Below are 27,070 nucleotides of genomic sequence, written 5' to 3'. Positions count from 1 at the left end.
GCACAGCGGATGACTTTCTCAGAGATCTTATGTTTTGTTACTGAACTCTCTAATCCTTCTGGGTCCTCTCCAAGGCAGTGACCAGATGGATGAATTCGGGAGGCTCGTTCACAAGCATTCTGTTAGGAGCAGTAGTTTGGAACAGATAAGATAGAGGAGTCAGGTCAATGATTACCACTGGCTGGTCATTCCAGATGAGGTTAAATAGATGAGTGTGATTGCCAGTGAGCAGCAGAGGTGAAATACTGGACATGCCTGGTCAGTCTTTGAGGAAAAAGAGCAGTCTGAATAAGTTTGGTGTGAAGAAATGGATTTGCTTAAAAGATAGGGGGGAGTTATGGATGTGTACTGTAGGTCCAATATAAGTGCACTGAACAAGTGGAAAAAGATGCATCTGTGCACACACAGCCTCTCATACATACAGGTATGAACACACGCATACACTCAAATACACAGAAGTGTTCGGCAATAACTGTTAATATGCACAACTTGATTAATATTTTTGCACGATTACAGTGACTAAGCAGTCCGTCGTCAGGATTATTCATCCCTCCAAACTCTCGGTTCCCTTCTCGCTTTCCCTCTTGTGCCTCTTTCTCGCTGCCAGCTACTACAATTCCTTTTCTTGCTTCAGCCTGTGCTTTCTCGGCAGTCCTGCTTTACCTAAGGGACCGATGCATAAAGACCACTCCCGACAACCCGAGGAGACTGCAGTATGACTGGGTGGGACTGTATGTACATGAGGTATAGCCCTGTACACAGAGGGCTGGGCAAGAGCGCAAACTGTTGTTTAGTCCAGTTATGTGGGTTTCTTTCTCCACTCATACCCCCAAAAGGCATATATAACAAAAAGAAGGACGATTTCACAAAAACATTTCGGGATAATTTGGCAAATGCAGAGATCACGGGGGCATGAGTGGAAGTACATAGAATCATATTGATGTCATTTGTTCCTGCAGAATCCCCTCCTGACTGACACTGGTCCTCCTCTCTTCCCATTAGCAGCAGCAGGACTGACAACCACCATCTTTCCTATATGTGTTTACATATACATTTATATAATTACTTTGATTCATTTTTTTTGAAAAATAATGTCAAGTAGCTACGTACGATACCACTACCATTTTCATATGGATGCTAATCACCAGGAAACAGCCTAGGAACCACGGGAAGATCTAGAAAGGCAGAACAAGACAGAGATAGAAGGAGGCATGAGGCAGCATGCTGGGAGTGCTGCTCGAAGCTCTTCTAAAGAAAAGACCTTTAAATTAGAGGAAAGAGGAGGGAGCGAGAAACGATTGATCTCGGAACAGAAAAGATAAATCAGGGCAGAGAGGGCAGCCTCCTTGAAGCCACCGGGGGGATTTTTCGTGTTTGTCCATTAATCCGATGGCAGGTCTGTGCTGGAATAGTTTCATGTCTTGTCCTGCGGCGGGGCGGGTTATCGTTACAATCATTTCATGATATTCTTCACTGACAGGGTTTGTGAGAACTGTGGCATCCAGCTGTTTTACGCTGAGGGCAGAGGTCACGGTTAGATGAGAGTTCAAGGGTAGAGTTTCAGTATTCAGCGGCGTACTCTGTACCGTGGAGCCCTCTGCAGAGTAGTGTGAACTCCTTCACTATGTCCTTCACCCTCCTCTTGTTCACTCGTTCTCTGCAGGAGAAGGGAGGCAGAGGACAAACAGATACAATTATAGTGGCAGAAATATTTTTAGGGTTCCCACGGCTCCCTAAACATAAGATGTGATGTTCAAAAGGAAACATCAAACAACAGTGTTACCTAAGTATCTGATGTGAGAAGTTGTCTTTCTGTTCCGTTGTGACCCGCGATGACGGGAAGCCGGGCGGCTGCAGCGCCTCCTTCAACCACACAGCGAGCAGAGAAAAGCAGTGCTTGTTCAGACTGAAAAGCACTTCTGCGAACTGGTCCATCAGGCTGCGAGTTGCCCCGCCTCCGATGCCCTGGAGAGAGTGGAGAGAGAAATTCAACAAGAGGGACTTAATTACTACAAGTAAAGGAAGAAAAGTTTGATGTGTGATTACACAACAGAGTGTTCCATGAGATGATGAAATGTTTTCGTGGTGTGATGTGCAACTGTGTAATTCGGTCTTCTCACCTCCAGCACGGCCTGGATCAACAGCTTCCCGTCCTCCTGCACCACTCTTGCCACCGGAGGCACGTCTGAGCAGTGGGGTAACAGCTCCGTCTACCGCACAAACACAGACGGTCAGCACACTCGAAGCCAAATGACTCGTGTAAAAATGCATATTGTTGCAAGGTTTCAAGTGTGTGTGTGTGTGTGTGTGTGTGTGTGTGCGCTCACAAAGAACAAGCACGTTGACTTGACTGTCGGAGCCTCAGGAAATTTGAGCGACAGAACTCCTAGAAGTGGGAGAGCGCGTCAGAAACATAAATAAACTACTGGGGGATGGTGTCAAACACTGACAGTTTGTACTTTGTACTGACAGGCACATATTGCACAGGAACTGCAGCAAAACACCCAGAACAGTGTGTCGGTTTGTGTGTTACTCACCACAGTGGAACACTGCTTTCACGTCAAGACTCTCAGACAAGAACAAATCGGGCTTCCGTTTGAGGGCCTAAGAGGCAGATAAAGGCATTAAACAGAGCATGTTTCTGTCGGCCTGACCCAATCGGTGCTGCTTCACCACATTCCACTGCATAAAATACTGCTATCAACACTAACCCGCTCAGCCTGGTAGCCGGATCTGACAGCAACACAGGATTGAGAACAGATCTGCCTACCAGGCTATAGCGCTCTCTCCATCGGTTTAGGAAAAACTACATCCAAACTCATACAGTGATCCTCTCCAATGCAGAACTCAGCAGGTATAACAAACAAATTGCAAAAACTCAAACTTTGAAATCATTGGAAACTTAAGTCAAAACTAAAGGCAATGATGGTTTTGTTTCTTGAAAACTATTCTATTTGAAACATTACTTTTCCTTGTTTTTGGTTGACTGGATTGAATATGCAACAGAAGTGTGTAAGTAATTAACATGTGCAGATAAAGAGAAATACAACTCATCTCGTAATAATGAACTCATTCAGGATGGAGGAGAGAGGGAGAGAGGGAGAGGGAGAGAGATGGAGGTCAGATCTATCCAAAGATAGAAAACAAAGGAAGAAGAATGAAGACGGAAGACAAAAATATAAAACAGAAGAGCCATCAGCCAATTTGTCAGAACTGATTAATATTAGTTGAATATTAATTCATTTGGGCTTTGATTGGCTCTGGGCTGGAATGACTTCAGAGGAGGACCAGGCTCAGAGACTAACCAGTCACCTGGGACCACAGCGCTGATACTGATGCTGTTACATCATCTTCCCAAGAGAGCCGCATCAACTGAAATATTTCATCTAAGGCGCTGAGCGTGCTGATGTTTTTCCCAAAGAGTGAATTTGCCCTGATGTTGACTTTATGGAAAAAAAAAAGGGAAAAGAGTTTATTAAAATGTTAGTGCTTAAAATGTTGGATATTATGCAGAATACTGTATGCCCGCACGTGTGGTTATTTTTATGTTTTTTAGGCAGCCTGTTGAGCCGTACAATAATCAATATGATTATTCATAGATGCATCTGTAACACTTGATTTGAAGGATTGTGCTTAAGGCTGACATGAAGCCTGCCTGTATGAAGCAGTCTTTATCTACGAGGTTCGTTTTCTTGCTGGATTTAACTCCTTTCACTTTCTACCCATACTTGTTAAATTTTAGTAGTTACTTCTCTTTTGATAGTTATTTTATATTCTATTACTTGTATATTTTTTTCACTTGTATTTTTTTTCTTCTCTATTCATATTTTATTCAAATCTCTCTCGTGTGATATTTTTATTCTAGAAGTAACTGTGACTCCACTGTAATGTACAAATTTCCCGTTTGGATCAATAAATATATATTTCTAATTCTGACTCCTTCAGGTGTTCCACTGTGAGTCATGAGAATTTCCTGACATTCGAGATTCATGAAATCTTTCCAAAACATATGAAATGAATATGGAAATTGCAACACAATCTAGAAACAGGAAAACTATTTTATTATTTTTGTTAGCTACTGAGGGGATTTTGGAAATACAAGGTATTTACCTAACTGTAAAAGTATGTTAACTTTTTTTTTTTTTTCTCAGAGTCCATGTCCTATGACTACAGTGTGATATTTTTGTGATCTCTAATGAATCACAAAAATGAAGGCATATATTTTTCAAGATATACTTTTACCACATTCAAGACTGATTTGCTGACAAAACCTTATAATTTTAATTTACAGGCAAGACTATTAAAATGAGGTCCGTACTTTGTGTGGTGAGGTGACTGTTAGAATCAAAAGCATTTGAGGACAGACAGACGTCTCTCTCTCAAACATTCCTCTCACGTGTCATTCCACTGCCTCGCCTATGTGATGGGACACCTTAGGGCCCAATAACAAAGAACAGAGAGAGGTAGAGAGGGAGAGGAGGACAGAGAAACAGGGAGAAATTAGAAATAGAGAGAGAAAGAGAGAGAGAAACCCAAAGTGAATGAAATAAGAAACCAAAAACACACCTGAGCTTGGAGTTGCATAAATGAATCAACAATATCAGGATGATCCCTGGGTCCTAAAATATAATAAAGATGAAACTTAAGAAATCATAAGAGAATAAGAATAATATACAAACAGCAACTGAATAGATTCAACAGTCATGTGGAAATAAAAGAGAACTCAAAAATATTTCATTGAAATAATTCACACGTGAGTAAGGAACGAAGGGGAGAAGGAGGGAGGGGCGGGGCATATGAAGCTTTGGCAGAGTCTTGGAAGAACAGACCAACCAAAAACAAAAAACAGGCAGAAGACAAAGACATGGGTCTGTTTGGAGAGAAAAAAAGAAAGAAGTAACGAGAGAAAAAGAACAAACCTAAATAAACAAAAGTGAGTTTGGAGTGGGAACCCAGGAGGCACCTCTGTTACTGTTACAGTTTGGAGGAAAAGGGGCACCAGACCTGAATGAACCCCCTTTTATTTTTACCTCCTTCCCACGAGGCACCACGGACATCAATGTGATCAAACAACAGCAACATATTTCCTGTCGGACTGCAGCCAAGTGCCTCAGAGGAGGAGGTGCCAGTAAAGGGGTCCATTCAGAGCCGGTCAATAAGATCCCCTTTGCTTCAAAGGTGAACCCATAGCCGTCAGTATGAATCACAGTCAAAGATCAGGATAGGTTCTGATATCACAGCCTCCCATATGCTGGACACAGACTACAGGACATTATGACAGATTGCAAATGATGCACAGTTACAGACACGTTTCCTGTAGGAGCTTCTGGACTGAAAAATCCACAACGAGATTCCTGACTTTCAAACATGGATTTCTCCGATGGCTTAAGATTGATGTTGGAAAGACTCCAACAGCAAACTTGTAATGAAACAGAACAAACGTCTGTAGTAAGCGCCCAGCTTTAGCTGTTCTCACACTCCAAACAAGTTTCCTGCTCAATACCCCCCCTCCAGCCCTCATCCACACACACAACCCCCTGGAGAGAATACAGGGCTTATTCAGAGGGCTGTGATGGAGAGCCCGACTCTAATCCAAGCACAGCAGAGGCTGCAGCTGTATTGAGCTGGCCCGCCCTGCTATGTTATGCGTCAGCCGACTGAATAAGCTAGTGGTCTCTGTGCTGTGACTGTATCCTGTACTGATACTGTCTACTGAAAGGCACCTGCTTAGAAAAAAAAGAGTTTAGAGGCAGCAGGAGAGGCAGCCATTACTTAACCAGTCAAAGCAGGAAAGGAGGAGTGGAAAAGGGGACAACACAAAGGGAAGGGGAGCAGCAGACGGAGCTGGTACAAGTACTCTAACCCAAGTGTGGTGGATAAAAGTATATCATCTCATTCATGGTCATCTCATGTTCAGTGGAAATTTGAATCTTAGTCTGGCCCCATGGCAACACACATAATGACATTTATGATCAACTTTGAACATTTTCAAAACAGAGTAATTTTCATGCAGCCCAGACACTAATACAGTAAAGTCAAATAAATTCATTCAAAAAGATGAAATAAGCAAACATTGGGCTGATAATTGCCATGTGTTGACTGCATAAGTTAAAAGCAAACCAAGTGGAAACAGAAATCTCCATCAATAAAATGATCATTTGAGAATTTGTGACTTCACAAGTGGACAGATCATTTTGTTGGTCCACTTGCATTAATGAGAGCAAACATTTAAAGGTCAAATGAGGCACAGAGTCAAATGACCTCTGACCTTTCATCATAATGCTATTTGGGGCCCGACGCTCAGCAGTTTTACTGACTTGAGATGCAGGAGAACACGAGTCTTTATGTATAATTGCAGTCAAAAATGGGAACGTTTACATTACATTTTCATTAATACATTGTTTTCTTTTATTTTTCCCTTTGAAATCAAACACGATCAGAAACATTCAAAGGTCTACCACTGATTTGAACAAACACATTTGACAGTATTCACAGTCCCACCCTTGCTGGACCCCCTACCTTGCTGGAAGATGGACAGCGTTACCGAGGTAACCAGCTCGAACAGAGCCTTGATGGGTGGGAAGTGGTCCGTCTCACTGGCAAAGATATGTACCATCTGAAACAGTAGAACTTTGCATCAGACACTCATTTTGTTTATCTGTACACAAGAATTCAGGTTATTGGAAGGAAAACCATTGTCTTCACCTCCAGAAACGGGATTATTGTAAACAATGTGATTGCACACAGATACTCGCTATCAGATCTCTCCTCTACCCCTGACTATATTTTTGAAACAAAAACTATTTTCTTGTACTAGTAGCATATGAAACTGCACAATGCCGAGTTTTTTTTTTGTTGTTGTAGCACTTGGAGTGATGGCGCAGCGAGAAAACAAGCTTTGTAGTGAGAGCATTTTTTTTTCTTAATGTGCAAATGTGTGTGAATTTTACAAATAACCTCCCCTTCAGCTGTGGGAACAGACTCTTTATTGGCTTCTTTTTTTGTGCATTTTCATCAGTTGAAACCTTTTATTTACATGAGATTTTTAAGAACTCGGTCACCACAGAAATATGAAAATATCCAGAATACAATAGAACACGTAACCACACTCAATGTCACTATCATTAGATGCTTATAACTACAGACGGTGAGGGATTGTAATTGTGATGAACTAAACTATAGTGCTGTTCCTTATTATATTGATCGATAACCCATCTCTCTGCATGTAACCACAGAGCATATTAATCTGCATTCATGTGTGTATGAACACAAGTACGAGTGTGTACCTGTCGTGTGAGATCCAGGGCGGAGGCCTGGGGAATTGTACTGTACATCTGCCCAAGCATCTCACTGAGCTGAGACACCATGGGAGCAAAGTCATGGAGCAGAGTCTTCACCGACTTCTCAAAGATGGCACACACAGCCTGAGGAACAACAACACGAGATCAGCTATATGGACAGGTCTGATTATGTGGAGTGATTTGTTAGAAAGCAGAGGCACATGACGGTTTGTGGGCGTGTGTTGGAGTGACTCACCTCTACAACCTGCGAGTCGTTGAGCCACTTACTGAGCACAGTCTGTATGAGAGCAAACACTTGTTGCAAAACCACCACCACCTGAAAAACACCATCACTTCATTAAATAAAGGTATAAATAGATAGTTATAAACAAGCAGCAGCCTTAGATTAGCATTCACACATGGGTGCATGCCTATCAGCAGAATGACTAATGACTATGGTTGAGTGACAGGGCAAAAACTTCCCGTTGGCCACCCGTTGGGGGGTTGAGGAGCTCATATTGCTGTGAGCACATGGGCCCTGCTGCGTTTCACAACAACCAAACTGAAGTGTACTGGAATACAAAACCTCTAAATAGAACATGATGTAGGTTTATACTGGCTAGTCTCTGTCATGCATAGTTGGAGCCCACTGCTGATAGTCATTGCATTCATCTAATCATCCAGCGTCACTGATGACAATGATGTGTGTGCGTGAGTGTGGTTGCTGACCGGGTTTGGTCCAGGTGGAGGTGGAGCTGTTTTGACAGGTGGTGCTGAGCCATCTGCTGACTCATCGTCCTGCTTGCTGATGTCGAGCGTGGTGAAGAGGTTGGACAGCAGCCCCAAGATGTGGATGATTGCCAGTTTGTTAGAGGGATTAGGCTGAAAGGAGAGAATGGGAAGAAGAAAAAGATGATTTTATTTGCTACCATACCAACTACAACCCCACTGTCCATCTGGCTCATTCAGCGCATAGTGCCTGCTTTAAAAAATAACTGCTAATATGTTAAAGAGAACAAACAGACCATCTGAGCCCCACACCAGGCTGGTGGGTTTTATAATTTACAGAAAAACAGAATACAGTGAGTAAAATGAATTATTATCATTTAATTACAGATATTTAATCTTCTTGTTAAAAAAAAAAGTAAAACACAAATCAATAGGCTGGTATATCAGCACAGTGACAGAAAGAAAGGTAATGGCTCATTCTCATACTACTTATCTCACTGTACACACACAGGAACACACACCCCTCCCCCAGGTAAAATCATTAATTAAGGATTTCACTGGCAGTGTTTAATAAATGCTCTGTCTCCATGGTGACGCACTGGAGCCAAAAGACTGCAAAGAGGAGCCACACCTCTCATCTCTCCTTCAACATCCACCTCCTCTCACAGAATTGAGGCTCCTACTGTACATCGGTCATCTGACAGAATGAACAGTGTGTGTTTACTGTGCACATGATGCTGGGAGACAAATCAGAATGACTCCATCAGCGTCAGCAGTCAGCTCCGTCAAAGATCTCTGCCATTCACCCCTGATGTAATGTAACCCGAAGGTCTCCCCACTAGGTGCCACTATTCGTCCTGCTCCAGACGCAGCCCCTGATTTCCTAGTCTGATGTAATGCCGATAGATCACAAAGCTAGACATAAAACAATAAGTGAAAGAGGAAGTGGGAGAGGATGGATGAGACGGTGTGTGAATGTGTGTGTGTTGTGTGAAGGTTGGGGGGTGATACAGGTTCACAGACAGACACTGCGAGAGAAATGAAAACCTTCATCTATGCTGACATCTCTGTTCATCCCACCCCAGGTTTTTACTGATTGTAGAACAAGGGATCAGGAAAAAAATTGACTTCAACCCACATCCAGGAAATATCAAACTGGGTATTTTTAGATAATAGCTGCTCCACGTTTGCACCGTGCAGCATGATAGTCTGAAACTCCAAGCTCGATTGAACCTGACATTTAAAACGGGGGGAAAAAAATCTTGTGCATGCACATGTAAAAGCATGACCTACTGTAACTGTGCCTCTGTCTGCGCTTTTATATATTCTAAGTTTGTCTCTTGCTGTGGTGTGTGTGCGTTCGCATGAGCGAGAGAGTGTGTATGTGCTACTTCCATGTGAGTCACTAGCCCATGGTGCAGGGTCAAATCCAATCTGGTCCCGCAGAGAAATGTTCCACTGCAGTGACACCACACAGACACAAGGCCTGTTCTTATTGGCTAGAGTCCAACTGTGTCTGCTCCATGTTCGTGTGTGTGTGTGTGTGTGTGTGTGTGTGTGTGTGTGTGTGTGTGTGTGTGTGTGTGTGTGTGTGTGTGTGTACTGCTTGTACATGTGGGTCTGTTTACGCACCGTCTCATCTGCTAGCTTTTCCAGTTGCTGAATGTAGGGAGTGATGAGAGAGTGAAGGTTTCTTAAGATGTCTTCCACAGGGAGAGCGGATAGCAGGAAGCCAAGAGCCTGCATCAGCCACATACACTGACTCGTCTGCAAGGAAGGACGGTCAGAGGTTTAGTTTCATTGCAAAGAAACAGTGAGTTTTAAGTGCAAGAGTTTTATGAACAAAACATTTCATGTCATCTTTAGTCTGCAGGCTGCAAACATGTTACGCAATTCCTTAACAGCGTTCCTTATCTAAATGTCACTTCTGAGCCGAGTGCGAAGACAAAAAGAGAAAGAAAACACACTGACCTTGTGGATCTGCTTTATGAGCACCTCCTTCAGAGAGAAAAAAGAAAGTCAGATTTAACGGTCTGTTCTTACAAAAACACAACAAATCATACCCAAAATAAATAAACAGTAACCCCAAAACAACAACACAACTGAGGTGATTTAAAAGAGTAAATGTTATTTCTGGACAGCATCTGTTACATGTTGATTGTTACTGGCCCTCATATTTGATCAGCTGGTTGGAACAAGCAAGAGCACGTTACAAAAAAGGGATGTCACGAAGCCTTATCGAATCAAACTATTCTTTCAATCATTTTTTTTCAGACATCCCTTATTGATTTGTTTGGCAGGAGGGTTTTCCTTGGGACAGATTTGAGACACTGATCTTTAAAACAAACTGAAATTCTATTGTTTCTGGTTTACTATTAAATCCCTGAAAGATGTTATTTTTGGTGAATATTATTTGAACCAGTCTGACCCTAAACTGCAAAATGCCACCAGGATGAATTCCAACTGTTGTTGCAAAAACCCATTTAATTTGACAATTGAAATGACACTTGTCAGGACACAGTAGGCTGATCTTTACAAAACAACAGAATAGCTATCAGTACCGAAATAAGACTTTTTATCAAAAATGTAATAAAATTGCGACATTAAAATCAGCAAATCTAATCAAAGGTTTCTGGTGAAATGGCGACAACACCTGAAAGAGGTTTACATGTGAACACGTACCTGAGAGACAGCTACTATGTTGGTCGCGTAAGGTGGCAGGTCATATTTGCACTCCCTACAAATTTTCTTAAGCGTAGAGACAGAAGAAACAGAGAGATCTGGGTTCCCCAGAGCCTGAAGCACCAAGGGCAAGACACTGCTGAGCATCACTGGGTGGTCTGCCAACCATTCAGCCAAAGCACCTGGTGAGAGATTTACAGTTCAGACACTGAGTGAGAAACCGTATGAGCATTACTGGACCTGTGCTGTCTTTAAATGTGTTTGTACTTTTATGTTGTGTGGTAAAACTTTGTCTCACCTATGGTGAACATCACTGTGTCTGCTAGCTGGACGTTGTTGATGCTGATTCTGGGGATGAGTCCTATCAGGCCTGGGATGACGTCAGAGTAATTCACATCTATCGTCTCTGCTATGGACTGGAAGCCATAAAGTAAGGCCTCTGTGTGCTGGTGGAGGAGAATGCAGTTTTGAGGTGACAATAAAACAGCAAAATAACAGAAAACTAAAATGAAAAAGGCATAAATCATGTACCTTTACATAATAGCTTACTTTTTTCTTTAACTTTATTTTAATTGAGAATGTATACTTCATGCAAGCTAACAGCAGTATGATGATATGAAAAATAGGAAAGAAAGCACCGGTCTTGAAAAGCTGGTTTATTAAATCTAGTATGACACATTTCCAGCACTGGCTTCTGTGCAACACTCAAAATTTTTCAAATTTTCTCTTAGCTCGTCCGTGCATGTCTCACCCACCTGCCATGATGTGGGCTGCTCTGCATTAGTCAACAGTCTTCCTAGTTTATCATACAGGTTACTCAGCAGCTCTGCTCCCAGCATCTCATACACGTACATGAGCGTGTCTGAGATATCCACCCTGAAGGACAGACATGCACAAACAGACAGTTTAGGGGCACACAAGCTTGAGTCCATATCTGTTAATCTATTTGCCAGACAGGTTTTGCCCTCTCAGCTGTCAGTCCAGTGAGAGTCTATTAGAGAAAAACACATTCACATGCTGACCAATGATTCTGTCAGTGGGTAATTTCTGAGACACTCAGACTGTCACCGAAACACTTGCACGCAGCGGTGCGGAGAAAAAATAGGCATCATAATACAGAGACAGGCTCAGGCATATGACCCACACACAAAAACACACCTGTAGATCCTGAATTGTTCTTTCTCATCACAGGACCAGGATGCGTACTCCTGGTCGGTGGGGAACTGGGCTTTGTGTAGCAAAACATCCACCAGCTGGAAATACACTGGCCTGTAGACTTGCAGATACACTGCCTGCTTATCCGATTCAAACGACATTATTTCATCCTGAGGACAAAGTACGGAGAAATAAAAAATAATGATGGGTCTGGAAAATTAAATCATTTATGCTCTTTAAAGAGCATCATAAGAGCATCTGCTATGCTTCAAACAGGCTATGAACTCAAGTAAATGTAATCCTATGGTATTAAGCAGTCTTTATTCACTGAGAAAACCACCCCACTATCAATTATCAAACTAAAACTACGCATTATCCTGCCTGCACAAACCAAGAAATCAGATATGTTGGATAGTGCAGAGGAAGAAAACCAAATGTTTTGGGACAAACTGTCATATTTTATTATTTTGAAAACTGCAGACAAAGAGCAGTGACACCCCAGAGAGTAGCACATTAATTCAATTTGATTCAAGGGGGTGAAGGGAGATGCTTTCATACCGTTTATCTTAAGATGACCATTTCCAGCAAGTGCCTATTGAGTCTTATTTTGTGGGCTGATTTTATGTCCCTGAAGTAGACGAGGCTTCAGAAAAATCGTAGTATACAGTACCTTTCATTTGTCAAACTACCAAAACATTACTGCAATATTACATTACAGCATCAGATTTCCAACATTGCTTACTTGTAGCGTGTACCAGAAGGTGAGTGTGAGTGAGCTGGTGGTCTCATTGACCGGGTAGTGGCCGGGGATCCCTGTACAAAACATGATCATGTTGACTAAAGCCAGGAAGCTCTGCCAGTGATCCACTTGCTCCAACAGAGTCCTAGACACAGAGGTGGGTGGAAGGGAAGAGAAAGAGAGAGACAAGAAAAAAAGGCGTAATTTGGCAGTTGTCCAGTGCACTTGGTTCACAGGCGAAATAGCAAATTTCTCTCTCCTACCCCTTTTTCACCAACTGGGTTATAAGACCGGTTCTGGTGCACACAAGCCGATTTTAAACAGTTGGGAACATCAGAATTGCAAATCAAAGTGGGCATGTCATATTCTAGAGGACGTTGTGCATTGTGCAACACCGTCTGATGAGGACACATTCTTTATTACAACGGTTTCACTTCAGATGGGTGGAAATATAGGTTTGGTAGCACTAAGGTTGCAAGAATCTTAAATGGAACCGGTTCATGAACCAGACTGGAGAATGGGTCTCTATGTGGTATTCAATCAGTAGATGCAGCAAAACAGAAAAAAAAACCGATGAGAATTCACAGCGAGACATTGGATAGACTATTGCCCAACTGGTTTCGGTGCAAATTCATGTTAAGAAGCCTGTTTCTCATATATGGTCAATTATTAAACAAAAAAATAAACATAAAATAAACAAACAAAAAAAACGCATTTAAAAACTGGCCAAGATCTTTATTTCATTACTAGAGTGGCTTTCACATATTATTATTTATATGTGTTGATTTAAATAGCACTTATTCCATCCTAAAGTTGAATAATTACAGTATTTAGTCATGTATGGTTATCATTTAAGCCAAGAAAATGTATGGTGATTCAAAGTTTTTCATTATCTGAATCGAGGGTCTGAGGATAGAGGGGGCTGTATGCTGTAAAGTCCTTTGAGGCAAATTCTTTATTTGCTATATTGGGCAACATTAATTAAACTTGATAAAATCTTAATTAATTATTATTTTTTTGGTTATTAATAAAAGTCTGCTGGAATAAAAAAAACACACACCTAGAGTGGTTTTCTCCCAGTGTAACAGCAATCCGGCAGATGCCGTGGCAGGTCTCCATGTCTCCATTCTGAACAGCCTCTCTGAGCTGCTCCTGGAGGGCCAGCACTTGGGGAACCAGTTTCAGCAGAGTGTTCACATATCTACAACCCATGGACACACACACACAAATGCAGATGGAAAAAAACAACAGTTAGGAGTCCAGTTCATTTAAAGGAAACAAGGTGAAAAAAAAACAACACAGTGCTGTACAAGTGAGAAGAGCATCACATGCACAGCTGGGGAGCCTCCACTGGTGACTATAACACTGACTCACACCGCTCACAGCGAGGTTGATATATTTATTGCTCCTTCTCAAGACAAGTGTTTATTTCACATCAAATCAGAGTTCAAGTCAGTCCAACCTCTGATCCAGCACACCCACCCTAAAAAACCCACACATCTACCAGGGAACCAGAAAATCTATTCAAAGCTCCTGCTCAGAGCTGCATCGCTGCTGTCAGTTATTATTCTGTCTTCTTCCTGCTGTCTCAGCCATATACAATTCCCTCACTCTAAAAACACACGCATGTGCTGCTGACACAAACACACACAAACTCGCATAGAGACATGAGTGCACACACGCTCAAACACACCCTGCAACACAGGCTCAGATCTGGTCATGTGACCACATCAGACAACATCCTCCTGTCAACCTTAATGACGGCAAGAGAAGGGGTGACATTTGGAGATGAAGGGCATGCGTGCGTGTGTGTGTGTGTGTGTGCGCGCCTGAATGTCACTGAGGAGATTATGTGCATGTGTGAATGCTATAAATGTAAACCATATTATGTGTGTGTCAGTCCCAGTGGGGTTCTGTGGTATGCAGGATGTGCTTCATCTTTCATGAGAACATCAATAAGGAAGACATGGGTCCAGAGCCATGAATATTCAACAATGACACAGCAAGGTTGAGTGAAAAGAACAAAAAAAGACACTGATGAACCTGAAACGCTTCTGCAACACACTGTGTTTCCAGGTAGATCTAATGTAGGGCTGCAACCAACTATTGTTTCCATTATTGTTTAATCTGTTGGTTATTTTTTCAGCTAATCATCGGTTAGCAGTTTAAAGGTTCAGTGTGTATGATTTAGGGGGATCTATTGTCAAAAATTAAATATAATGCATTCAATTAAGTTTACATGTTGTCATGTTGAATTGGCATTAGAGGTGGGGACATTTCTCGATTATAAGATGCTTCGCTGACATGGATAGTCCGACCTCAACCTGACAGTAATGTTACGTCACGATTTTGCTCCCATGCTTTGAATTATGGGCAGACATTCAGCTAATGCTACTTATCTAGGAGGTATGTCGGGGGGGAGGCAGAGATCATCTGCAAGCAATTAAGAAAAAACAAAACAAGTATATTTCAAAATGGATTTTCTGAAACTGACGCACTGTTTACTTTGCCGTACAACTCTGAGAGAGGTGTGTGCTGCAGAGTCAATAGGTGCTTTATCGTAAAGGTGCCATGTGAAAACAATATTATGGCAGATTACAACATACAATTAAGGCACTGCAGATGGATAAATGTTTTGTTTTTGCAATGTTTATGTTTTGAAAAGCTTTTTTTGAGCATTGATGCAGTCTGATTATTGGAATTTATTGAATAAAAGGGGAATATAGATGATGAAAAGGTAGCTGTGTCCAGTAATATAGATCATTAAGGATGCCATACTCTGAGATGCATCTAGAATAATTTTGCATCCAACGAGAGGCTAGTGAAGATTCACACCTCTAATTGGCAAGTTTCTACAGTAACCCAGAATGAGTGAACGCTGGAGTTGGATGCCATCTGCAACCACATCACTAGATACCTACACACTGGACCTTTAAGTCATATAACTCCCCAGTAGATAGTGAAAATTTGTCCAACCACCAATAAAAAAACTCATCTACATGATATGAAATTGCTTGATTTATAAAACTCTTGCTGCAAAATTTTCTCTCCAATGAATATTCCATTAATCTACTCATTTTCAGCATTTACCTTATAGAGCTGTACCAAACACAAGTGGCCACCGGCTTAACAAAATGCCACTGATATGCATCCTCAGCTCTGCCCGTCTTACCTCAGTCCTAAAAAGCAGTTATAATTCTAATTTCCCTCAGGGCCCCCTTACAGGCTGAGGAACCCAATCTATTGGTCCTGCAATATGAAGCAAAGTCCCCTACTCAGCAGCCCACACTGACTCAGCCTTCTCTGGAGAAGGCTCCACCCTGCTGAGATGTGATGAGTGTGAGCCTGGCCTCCATCTCATAGGCCTGTACCTGTGTATATTGGCCTACATCTTCTGTGTTTGGCTGCCTGAGTAACCCTATGAAAGCACCGCCTGCAATTTACTCTGAGTGAGTGACCGTGAGTATATGTGTGTGTGCGTGTGTGCGCATGTGTGTGTCAGACAGCACTCATGCACTCAGAAGATCATTCATTTTTAACAAGGTGCTTTGCAAATGCAGGTCATGCACTGTTAGCTCAAGAAAAGAGGGGCTTGGTGTGTATGTGGCGTGGTCAAAAAGACAGAATGGATTTGTGTGTGTGTGTTTCCCCATTTCTCTCATCAGGGATGACATTCTGGAGACTCCCCCGAGACTGTCTACTGCAGCCTCCTCTCCCCTAACTCATACTTGCCTGTCCTCTCCTCTTCTGCTCCCTGCCCTGATGTTATACACTCTGCCTCCTTCCTGACTCCTCGTTTATTCTCTCCCTCTCCATCCACCACCCCCTCCATACCCCCCCCCCCACCACCTCTGATCCCCTCTGCAATTACTGCAACACTCTGAGACAGGGGAAATGGGTTGCCTGGCAACAGGATGCAGCTGGACCAATAGCATCCCCCCAAATGAGTTGACTGTAATGTGTTTAAACAGAGGGAGAGAACAAGAGACAGGGAGGAGGGCTTAGTACTGATGGCAAGAGAAGGGAAAGGGGAAAGGAAGAGCACAAAGAAACAGAGGCAGACTGGGAGAAAGGATAAAACTGATACACAGACAGTACTTTCTACAGATGGATAAAAGGTGGGCCATGACTTCCTTGAGAGGATTGAGGGAAAAAATCTCATATTTTCCTCCTCTCTTATAGACACAGACACTCAAACTAATTATAGGTAGCAAACCTATAAATCACACAATAAAAGACAGAGCAGAAAAGAGGAGCAAACCAGGAGAATCGTATACCTAATATACTCTATCCTAGCACAGCAACACTTGCTGTGGCTGTTCTACCAGTATCTGCCATTAATCGTCTCCCCGACCATCTGCTCGGTAGAGTGTGAGTATGTTTAAACTGACTTGTTAGCGGCAACTGCACAGTTCTGAGACCCTCTTGTGTGAGGAGCGGTGCAGAGGTATGGAGGATTAAGTCTCTTATCCTTGCACACTTTCACACCCTCCCCTGCCCACCTCCTCCCGTACTTCTTCTTGCATCGTCCCATCACCCCCACCCTCTCTTTTCCTCTCCCTCTAGGGGAGGGGTAATGGGTGGCTGCCATGTCTGAATCAACCAGGGCATGATGACATCTCTACCCAGCACTGTAACCATAGCAACGCCAGCCAACCGAGAAATGCCTCTCTCCTCCCCCTGGCTGTCAACTTGCCCGGTATCAATCCCTCCCTCCTTTCCTCCATCCCTCCCTGATGCCCTTCCAGTGCCCACCCTGTCTGTTTCCTGCCCTCAGCTAATGTATCTTTCTATTATTCTCTCACTTTCACCCCCTCCTACCTCTAGTTTTGCTCTGAAGTAATGTCTTCAGTCAAACCCATGACAAGCGATCCTCCCATTAAGCTCTATCATTATTTCTTTTTTTCAACCTTCTCTTAGGGTTTTCGCACATTTGTACACACCTTTGGGAGTCGGGCTGTGAGATTGCATTGACTATTGCCTCCACCGCTGTGTCGAAGAGCTCGGGGTCAGGCAGGGCACTGAAGCAGTCGTGCACCAGGCCTTCGCTCTCGCTGAGGGGCACATCCAGCAGCACCCAGGATGACAGGCAGCGCAGCACGCGGGCTTTTACCGCCCCGGGGCTGTCCGTTCGCCGCAGCAGTTGCTGCAGTAGTGGACACACTGACCCCCACTCCCGGCCCAAGGCTCCCCGTACCTACAGGGAGGAGGATAATGAGGGTTAGACTGCTAGTGTAACACTCATGTGTCGTATGCTCCTTTGATTAATGAGCAGTGTTAGGCAAGTTACTATCATTTGCAAGCAACAACTCTCTGTACAATGTTAGTGAATGTGGAGTGTAATGTGTTAGTATTTGCACTATTTTAGCATTTCCTTCACTAAATTAACTGTGAGGTATGACGAGGCACCATAAAATGGAATAGGGATATATTGTGTTTCTATTGCCTCAGATTAACCTGATCCATGTTGACCATAAAGCCTTGTTAACATCTTTGAAAACTTCATGTTTATCATCATTTTTCTTACACTCTGCCTACAGCTGCATTAAAAAACAACTAGAAAAAGACGCCTATCTCTGCAAAGCTGTGTGACCTGTCAGTCAGACCGGGCCCAAGTCTGTGAGGTCGGTGGGACTTTACACTGTACCACATTAATATAGCTTGTCTCCTCTGTAACACGTCTCATGACCCATACACTGTTAGAAAGGATACAGTTATTGGCTATGGTCATGTGTGATAAGATTTGTTGACAGCCATTAAAAGATTGTTCTAACATGGCAGCAAAGATACATGAAAGAGCTGATTGGCTTTCCAAACTGGGAGCACTTGTAACACTCCAGGGGTGAAAGCTGAACAGAAAATGGTGAGGACACGTTCATGTTGCAGGCAACAACGTAAAAACAAAAATAAGGAACAACACCAGGTCGGAGGAAAAGAAAATCTGTCTCCTGCAGAAAGTGAACAATAGACTTCACAGGACAATATCCACAACTTGGATTCATTTGATGAAAATAATGTATTATTCTTTTCATCAGTGGACTCAGACTAAAGATAAATAAATTCTGAATACAAAAATCTGAACAGATATTTTCTTGTTAATAATTCTTATTCCTATGGTCCATGTTGACTAAGTTACAACATTTCATTTGATGTAATTTTAAGCCGCTTTGAACAAGCTTAAACACATTCAGTTGGACCTAACCAGGTTGGTAACATGTTATTGCACAGAGTAACTAACAATATTTCCACAAATCCTATTAGGAACACTTTATATTACTCTTTTACATGGATCAAGGTTACTTTCTGTTAAAACACTTTTTTATGATGAACTAGACTTTAAGACTTTAAAAAAGCTCACAGACAACAATTTAAAAATATGAAATTTACTGTACTTGTATAAAACATAAATTTAAGCACTTTAAATAACCCAAGTCTTAGTCACACACTGATTTTTTACCATCCAATTCAAACCATTTTAAGGATTTCACTGACCCACAGGGACTCTGTTGTCTATTCTGGTGCCAATAAGATATACAGTATATGTTCTTTTATTGGTGCCTTAAATTTTAGAAAATATCTTGTTTTAGATTTTTGGCAGCTGTACAATCATTTTGCCAGAACAAAATGGTAAATAAAGTTAATAAAGATTAAATGAAAAGACAAAGAATGTGAAAAAGCATTCACTGCCAGCTTTTTCTAATTGACCATTTATCAATTAGCATATTTCAGTCAGATCTTGGTATAGAGCTTCATACCGACTGATGAACACATTAATCCTAAGAAAACCTGTGAATACTGAACGAGGTGGGAGGAGGACATACCTGTCCTTTTCGGTACTGTGGCAGGCGGCTGGTCTGGAACTCCTCAGGCAGGACGGTGAGCAGCTCCAGCAATGCCAGGCAGCGTGCCCGCCCATCCACCCCTCCCCCCTCCTCTTGGAACACCCGCACCATCTCTGACACTGCGCCGGGCCAGGCCTCGGGCATTGTGTTGAGCGCCAGAGATGCAAGGGCCACACACAGTCGGGTGAGCACCATCTTGGAGCCGGAGGAGAAGCAGGCAATCTGGGAGAACAGCTGGGTCTTCAGAGACTCGTACTGGTCAGTGGGGATGTCTGACCAGTAGCGAGAGATCTTAGTGTGAAGGGCACTTGCACCAAAGTACTGGATCTCTGGCACCTGTAAGAGACAACAAGATGGATGCAAATGGCGAAAAATGTGTGTGTGTGTGTGTGTCTATGTGAGTGTTTGTGTGCACACTGTACCTTATCTGGGCTCAGTAGGGCCCAGCAGAACTGCCAGGCCTGCGGCGAGACCTGAGCCTGCATTAGCCATTTCTGTGCCAGATTCTTGTTTTCTATATTGGGGTCATAGTACAGCTGGTGGAGGGCCTAGAAAGAAAAACGTAAGAGAAGAACATTTTAAAAAGTCAGAGGAATCCATACAATCTTTGGATGGTTGACCCACGATGGGACAAATGCAGTCATTTGAACTCTTATTTAGAGAAAAGTGTTGGTCACCATCAGAAAAGCGCATCTTTTGTTACTCTAAAACAACACAGGCACATGGCTGACAGTTTACCTTGAAACCCAACTGACGGAGAAAGCAATGACCTGAAAACAGCACTCTCTGAAGAACAGCTCTGAGTAATTTGAGTACTTGAGTGCAGAAAGAACAAGGAGGAGGCAAGCCAAAGAGAAAGAAGATAAAGGATGAGTGTGAGCTAGGGAAATAAAAGACAGGAAAAGGGGAGCATTAATTAAAGCGACACCTCTAATCCCGACAGTGCCAGAAAAGAGGTTTAGGCACTACTCTGCAAAAAAAAATCAGTTTTCTCTCTCTATTTCTGTCATACACAAATACACACACACCACAAACACACACATGTACATGCTCACTGAACTAAAACTGCTGGCAGCCAGCACTAAGTGTCTGACAAGCAACACAGGAAAAAACTCTATTCAGCGAGCTTCTGATCCTTGTCTTTACCCCTGCAGCCTGCTCACATCAATTCCTCCACCAGCAGTCATTCTCTCCTCTTTCTTTTTTCTCACTTCTTTCTCTCTCTTTGCCTGCAGTTTCATTACATCCCTCAGCTCTCTGTCTTCCTCTCAGCCCTCTCCTAAAATCTACATTTCTCCCAGTTACCTCATCAGAGACATTTAGGCTGCCAAGTACGGGAGGAGGAATAACACTGTAAAGAAACCACTATGGGTCACAGAGTACGATAAAGAAAATTACAGCTGGAGAGAAACATCAATACAGAGTCAATGCCTACTGGAAACCCAGAGTCTCAGGTGGTGCCCTCTCCCCATCTGCCATCCTGCAACACAATTATCCGTCTCTGCTTACTGTGCGGGACTTGGAACACGGATGGCTGGTTAATGAGCTGATTGTTCGCAGAGAGTCAGGTGGCATTTGTACATATATGTGTGAGAGAGACAGCTATAGGTGCAGGTGCACTATGTGCAGCAGGTATTGTATGTACAGTCTGCTAGTGACTTTGAGTTTTTCTTAGTTGAAAGGTCTCTGTTTGCCACTAACAATCTGAAATCTAAAACCACTGCATCTACAATTATAGGCTATGTGGCATTTTTTTTTCTTTAAATGTAGAAAGTTTGATATAGACTGTGCTGCATGACAAAACTGCTGAAATATGAATGTGTTGTTGTGGCAAGGTCTTCCTGTAATCGAGGCTGTGATATCCGAATTCAAAGTAGCTGCGGATCATTACGGCAGACCGCTGTGTGATTGCAGACTGCTCCTTATCAAATCCAACACAGCGCAATGTTTGAGAGCGTCTGTCCCTTCCTGGGTTTATTATCAAAGCACAAGACACAAAACAGTCTGTTCATTTTGCTGCTTCAATCTCCTTTCAACACACCATCGCCCGTCTTCTCCTAAAAATCAAGGCCGGCGTGCAGCAGTCATCTCATCTAACTACCTGTAATTGTCCATTATTAACTGAATGTTTAAAAAAAAGCATGTCGATCCCTAGAAGCCATAGCACTCATTTGCAGGTGAGGCAACTTCTGCATCTAAAGCAACTAATTGCATCTACAGATGGTGGCAGCCTGCCCAAACCACCTGCCTTCACCTGAGGATGGCATGCTCTTGGCAGACACTGTCAAAGGTCATTAGCCTCCTCTACAGTCGCTCTCCAACAGGAGGAAGAAGGGAAGATGGACGCAAGTGAAAAAACATGGCTCAGTCACACAGATTCACCATCTGCTCTCACATAACCGTGGATTTACTGTAGCTGATATTCACTGGTATAGGAGAACAACTATAGTGCAGCTCCTGAGCCGTGTTAACAAAGAACACCACAGAAACGTGTACAAAACAAAATATGAAATTGTAGCACATGAATGAGGCAGGAGCAGTTATCTGTAAAAGATGATTTGTGCTTTGAAAGATTTGAAGATTGAAAGATTAAAGATTTTTATAATTTCAATGATTAGCAAGTGAAAGAAAGAAGACGTACGAAGAGAAGCAGAAAGGGGGCGTCTGTATGATGTTTTTGTAATCTCTGCTTGACCACATGCTTATGAGCCATGAGCCATGCACACACACACACACACACACACACACACACAAGCACACATTTTAGACATGTCTCTGCACACTGTGTTCACACACAGCAGGTAATAGCAGCTCTCTGCTACCAGTTCGGTGTGTTTTCGCGCCATCTGTCCACTACAGCGTCACACTCAAAGTCATCGCAGTGATGGGAGGGCAGTGTCGGTGTTGTGCTGCAGAAGGCATCATCACACCGCTGACCTGACATGCCACTGCGCTAAAATTGAAAGAACCAAAGACATGCAGAGGTATGGTGATTAATGAGGGAACAAAGACGAATAGTTTGTGTGCAAGTGTGCGCGGGTGGTTGTTGACAGCACGCAGCCAAGACAGAAATTAAGAATACCACGTTGCCAATAGTGATAAAATCTCAGCACATGGACAGCAAACAAACCCTTGCACCAAGTGTCTCAACATGCAAACCACATTCAAATAAACAATTTCCCTTTCCACCACATAATAATGAAGACTGATGCCCTTATGGATATATGAGACCATTTCCCTGGCTATATTGTGTAATATGTTATCTGGCAGGCCGAATCATTTCCTCGGCTTTTAAATACCCTAAAACTATTAATAATAAAAACTCATTTAAAAAAATGCACTTGTCACATACATCTTCTCCTGACTTCATTTTCCATAAGGCAGAGGTGCAGCACAAGCCAAGAGCCTGGGAGCAATACACTATTGAACAGACCTCAACAGCCACGCTGACCCAGTACTGTGCTCTGCCTCTTTCTGGTGTTACAGTAGTTGTTTGTCTCGGGGCAGAAATACACAATGACGAAATCCTAATAGCATGCTGTTTCGCAGCAAAATATAGTGCTCTGTATTTCATCTAAAATCTGCTTGCTTGTGGACAGCAATTCTAGATGAGGCTAATTATATTCAAACGGAAATGTAAGGCAATATATGTATCCATTCATTGTACACACAGAGATACTGACAATGTAGTACTGTGTTTTTCACAGACCTCCCAGATTGGACAAAGAGCTTTCTATTGGAGACATATAAATGCTGGGCCAGGAACCATCATCTCCACCACCATGTATACAACCAGCACCATCCCATTATACAATGGGGACAATTCTGCAGTGCTGCTCATTTCTATTTCACTCTTGTAGCAAATGATTTCGCTCTTATCATCTTGTGCGAAGTGCAATTTACAGGTACCTGCTGCTGTGACCGGCAGAGAGCAAAATAAAATTACTGGTAAAAAGCAACATCTGAAGTTTTTCCTAAACATATTAAGCTGAAGCTCTTGTCTCCCTCTCATATCAGGGAATACACAGCAGTGTGCAAATTCAAAAACTAACTCAGAACAAATGTGTGATCGTAGACAAATCTATCTAAAATAATAATAAAAATATGAGAGGAAAAAAATCTCACTGAAATAGTCTTAATGTACTTTCTAAATATAGCTGAGTCTTAGAAGAACAATATCTCATCTGTTTTGAAAAGCAACTGTTGTGCTGTTACAAGAGTGCTCACAGCCTTCATGGGAAATGATACTTCAGATGTTGTTTGTCTTGTTTCATCAGCTAATGAGATTACTGATGGCGCTGTAATACTCAGAGAAGGCTGACTTCTTTGACAAGCTCTGAAAGTGATTCTGATACTGTGCAACAGCAAATAAAGACATTTAAAGAAAATATCATGTCCTTTCGTTCTGTTGGCCAGTATCCTAAAAGAGGACAAGCAGCTCAGTTTGAAGGTCAGGGATCAGTACATTAAACATATAGTGCAATGACGTCATAGATGATGTAACTGAAGACTAATGAATCCAACATTGTTTACTGAATTCACTGCACTGACATTTAACCACTGGAAGCATCTCCTTTTCAAGATAATCAACTGTGTCACTGACTGTTGATTGTATATCTGACATGTGGCTCGGATCATTTTTCATGAATATCAAGCACTATTTTTGCTCGCTTGAGGTATTCTGGCAAGCAAGGCTTTACTTCAGTTATAGATGAGAGATTTAAATACCTGAAATAAATATCAGTTCACCAAAAATTACCCTTATACATCACAGGAGATAATTTATGATGCACACATAATACATTTATTTAGGTATATGTAAGTGTTTCACTGAGTGTTTTCACCGACTTAAATTAACGTACAAAATTAAGTGGAATATTTAACATTCTCTTCATGCGTTGGCCTTCAAAATATTATTATAGACCACCACTTTCTTCACCTGTAGTCATGACACATGACAAATGATTAAGGAGCTTGTCCACAGGGAGACAGGAACCTTGCTCACTGTTTGTCATTCTCTGTCCTCCTTTATTACACCACCAGAAGGCACAGTATCAGGCTAGGCCATTTTCCCCCACAGGAATGTGCTTCCCTCCTTCAAACCTGCCTCTAATCATTTCTGTCGCATCGCCAACCTCCTCTCACCCCCTCCTCTCTCCCTACTGGCACTGTCACAGACATCGACCCTGGCTGTCCCACCCCTCTCTCACCCCCTCCCTCCCCTCATCCCTCAATCCATCTCATCACAGCCACTCTGCTCTTCCACAGGAGCACCTTTCCCTCTCTCTCTCTCCCCATCCTCCCCATTGTCTCCCCACCCATCCCCTCAGCGTCGGAGTCAGTGGCCACCCAGCAGGGAGATTCATCACAGCAACCTCGCAGCAACAGCAACACTGCCAAGCGCGCGCGCGCGCCACACACACACACACACACACACATACGCGGGCAGACAAACAAACGCACGCACATGCAGACACACACACGCACACGATCTCAAGCAGATCCAATCCAACAACAGAAAAACAAAACCCAGACAAGCATTTCACAATGAGAGAGATGGCAAAGGATTGGCGGGCTACAACCTGTTATGATCCCATCTTATCGTTATTTCTGATCATTAGCCATTCAGTAAAGGATTATTTAAAGGTGAAGTCAGATAAAATTATTTTATATATGCAAACCCAGCATCACCAGCTGTCCAGATTAAATCAGTACTCTGAAATTTGCTATACTGTGTGTAGGCAAGGCAGATAAAGCGCTTCTGCTCTCCCTCTCAAGCTGAGTCATTTAAAACATGACCACTTGTCTTTAATCAACAAAGCCCACGTCCTGTATAGGCTGATGGGTTGCTGACTGGGGCTGATTGGTGTCAAAACTCACCTTCTCTACGTTTTCCACCGTGAAGTCCAGGGCGTCCGGTGTGGCTACTATCCTCCCCGGCGTCTCCATATCTCCGCTGACACGGAGCTGTCAAACGATCAAAGAGGAGCAGCACATTCAGCAGCTGACAGTCACCGTTAAACTCCTCTCTAAAGACAGTATCATTTTAAAAGCATGTCAACAGTGGCGATCGAAATAAGTAAGCTAGCTAAACGCGATCACAAATTTGGACATGAAGATGACACGATAGGACAGGCTAACCGGCAAGCTAACGCTAGCTCAATGAACTTACCAGGCTAGCCGACGCTAACCCATTCTATAGGAAAATACTATAGCAACGGCTAGCGCCACTATGCTAACGCCAACTAGCTAACATAGCAATGCATGTAACTTGACGCTGCACTCGTGCCAAATGCAACCAAGCGAGGCGAATATACTATCGTTTTAAGAGTGTAGAAGCATTATCAAAACATTGCCGTCTCCGTAAATAATCTCTCGGCCGCCTAGAGGAGCAATATTTTCACACCTTTCTGTCCTGCGACGGTATGAGACGATGCTGGCAGCTCCCTGCCGCTTTTCTGCCTCTGCTCCGTCACCGGGAGCTCTTTTGCTACATTCATGCACTGTGGGAAATATCGTAATCACAGCGTAACTGGTCAAGGACCACCCATTAAAAGCTTAAACAATACAGCGAAGTCTGAAGTTACCACAATATAAAATGTTAAATAGCACAAAAGCAAAACATAAAATGACGAATGTATAATCATTCGTAATTTATTATTGGTCTTCGTAAATTTTCGATTTCGTTTCCGTCCTGTCTGTCATTCAATAATCTGGTGACCTTCTATTGTATGTATCAGTTGCGTTTGTCACTCAGCCAGTAGCTCTTTGGAAATGTGGTATATGACATACAACATTTGAACGCGGCATTTCGCCCTCCATCCAATGAAATGTCACCGTGTCGTTGTGAAAGCCCAGCTGCTGCCAAGAGGCATGAAACGAAACCTATTTATGTCCTCTCACATGTTGTTATCATGAAAAAGGATCGAAAATTAACCTTTCAATTTCTAAAAAAAAAAAACAACAAAAACCCAAGAAGTAACACCTCCACGTTTGCCTTACTGCTTGAAGATATGTTTTAAAGCATAGAAACAGACTAATACAATCAGTGACCTCTATTAAATCACTTTTTAAAACCCACTTTTACAGCCATGCTTTTTAAACTGAAATGTCATCTTTCATCTTCCGTTCCTTCTACTACTCTTACACACCTTGTGTTTCTAATTCTCACCTTGTGACATCTTTTTTCTTTTCTTCTCACCGTCCTCTCCTGCTTTAATTTTCTTATTATTATTATCTATGTATTGTCCATTTTTCCTTTTGGTGCTAATAATATTTTTACCTGTTCTTAAATCCTTGGATGTGATGTCGTCATCAAATCATTCTTTATTATTTTATTGTTTAAATAATTTTTATGTTTATTCTATTTATTTGTTTAACGTTTCCTGTCTTTCTCTTTTCTCCCTCCCTTCATTTTCTGTGACTTTGCCTGTTATATCACTTTTATTCCTTTTACTTTTAATAACCCTTTTTGATTTTGGGGGGGTGTTTTCACATTTTATGTTCTTCCTTCTTGTTTTAACTCATCTTAGACTAGACTTTCTTGTGTTTGGCTTGACTGGTGAGTGTTTACTCTGTATTGTTTCTCAGTAATTACACATGACAGTAAATTGCCTGACATTTTTTTTGGAAATACAAAAGTA

General features: G+C 42.4%; 1 protein-coding gene across 1 annotated transcript; it reads right to left on the bottom strand.

The window, feature by feature from the left end:
• Positions 1-459: 459 nt before the first annotated feature.
• Positions 460-25,937, bottom strand: LOC119028891 (importin-13-like). Its single transcript, XM_037115324.1, has 23 exons — positions 25,834-25,937; positions 25,308-25,394; positions 19,850-19,975; positions 19,407-19,763; positions 17,529-17,782; positions 13,646-13,786; positions 12,589-12,730; positions 11,850-12,016; positions 11,447-11,567; positions 10,990-11,137; positions 10,692-10,873; positions 9,981-10,007; positions 9,642-9,776; positions 8,010-8,162; positions 7,537-7,617; positions 7,287-7,424; positions 6,520-6,616; positions 4,567-4,619; positions 2,538-2,604; positions 2,328-2,386; positions 2,121-2,210; positions 1,784-1,965; positions 460-1,657 (listed from the first exon to the last, which is right to left on the bottom strand). The coding sequence occupies exons 2-23, from the start codon at positions 25,374-25,376 to the stop codon at positions 1,561-1,563; spliced, it is 2,886 nt and encodes a 961-aa protein (XP_036971219.1). The 5' UTR covers positions 25,377-25,394; positions 25,834-25,937; the 3' UTR covers positions 460-1,560.
• Between the last annotated feature and the right edge of the window lie 1,133 nt (positions 25,938-27,070).

This window comes from Acanthopagrus latus, chromosome 11 (assembly GCF_904848185.1).
Source record: "Acanthopagrus latus isolate v.2019 chromosome 11, fAcaLat1.1, whole genome shotgun sequence".
Classification (NCBI taxonomy): Eukaryota; Metazoa; Chordata; class Actinopteri; order Spariformes; family Sparidae; genus Acanthopagrus; species Acanthopagrus latus.
The sequence above is the reverse complement of the archived record's forward strand: the minus strand, read 5'-3'. Positions and strand labels throughout refer to the sequence as shown.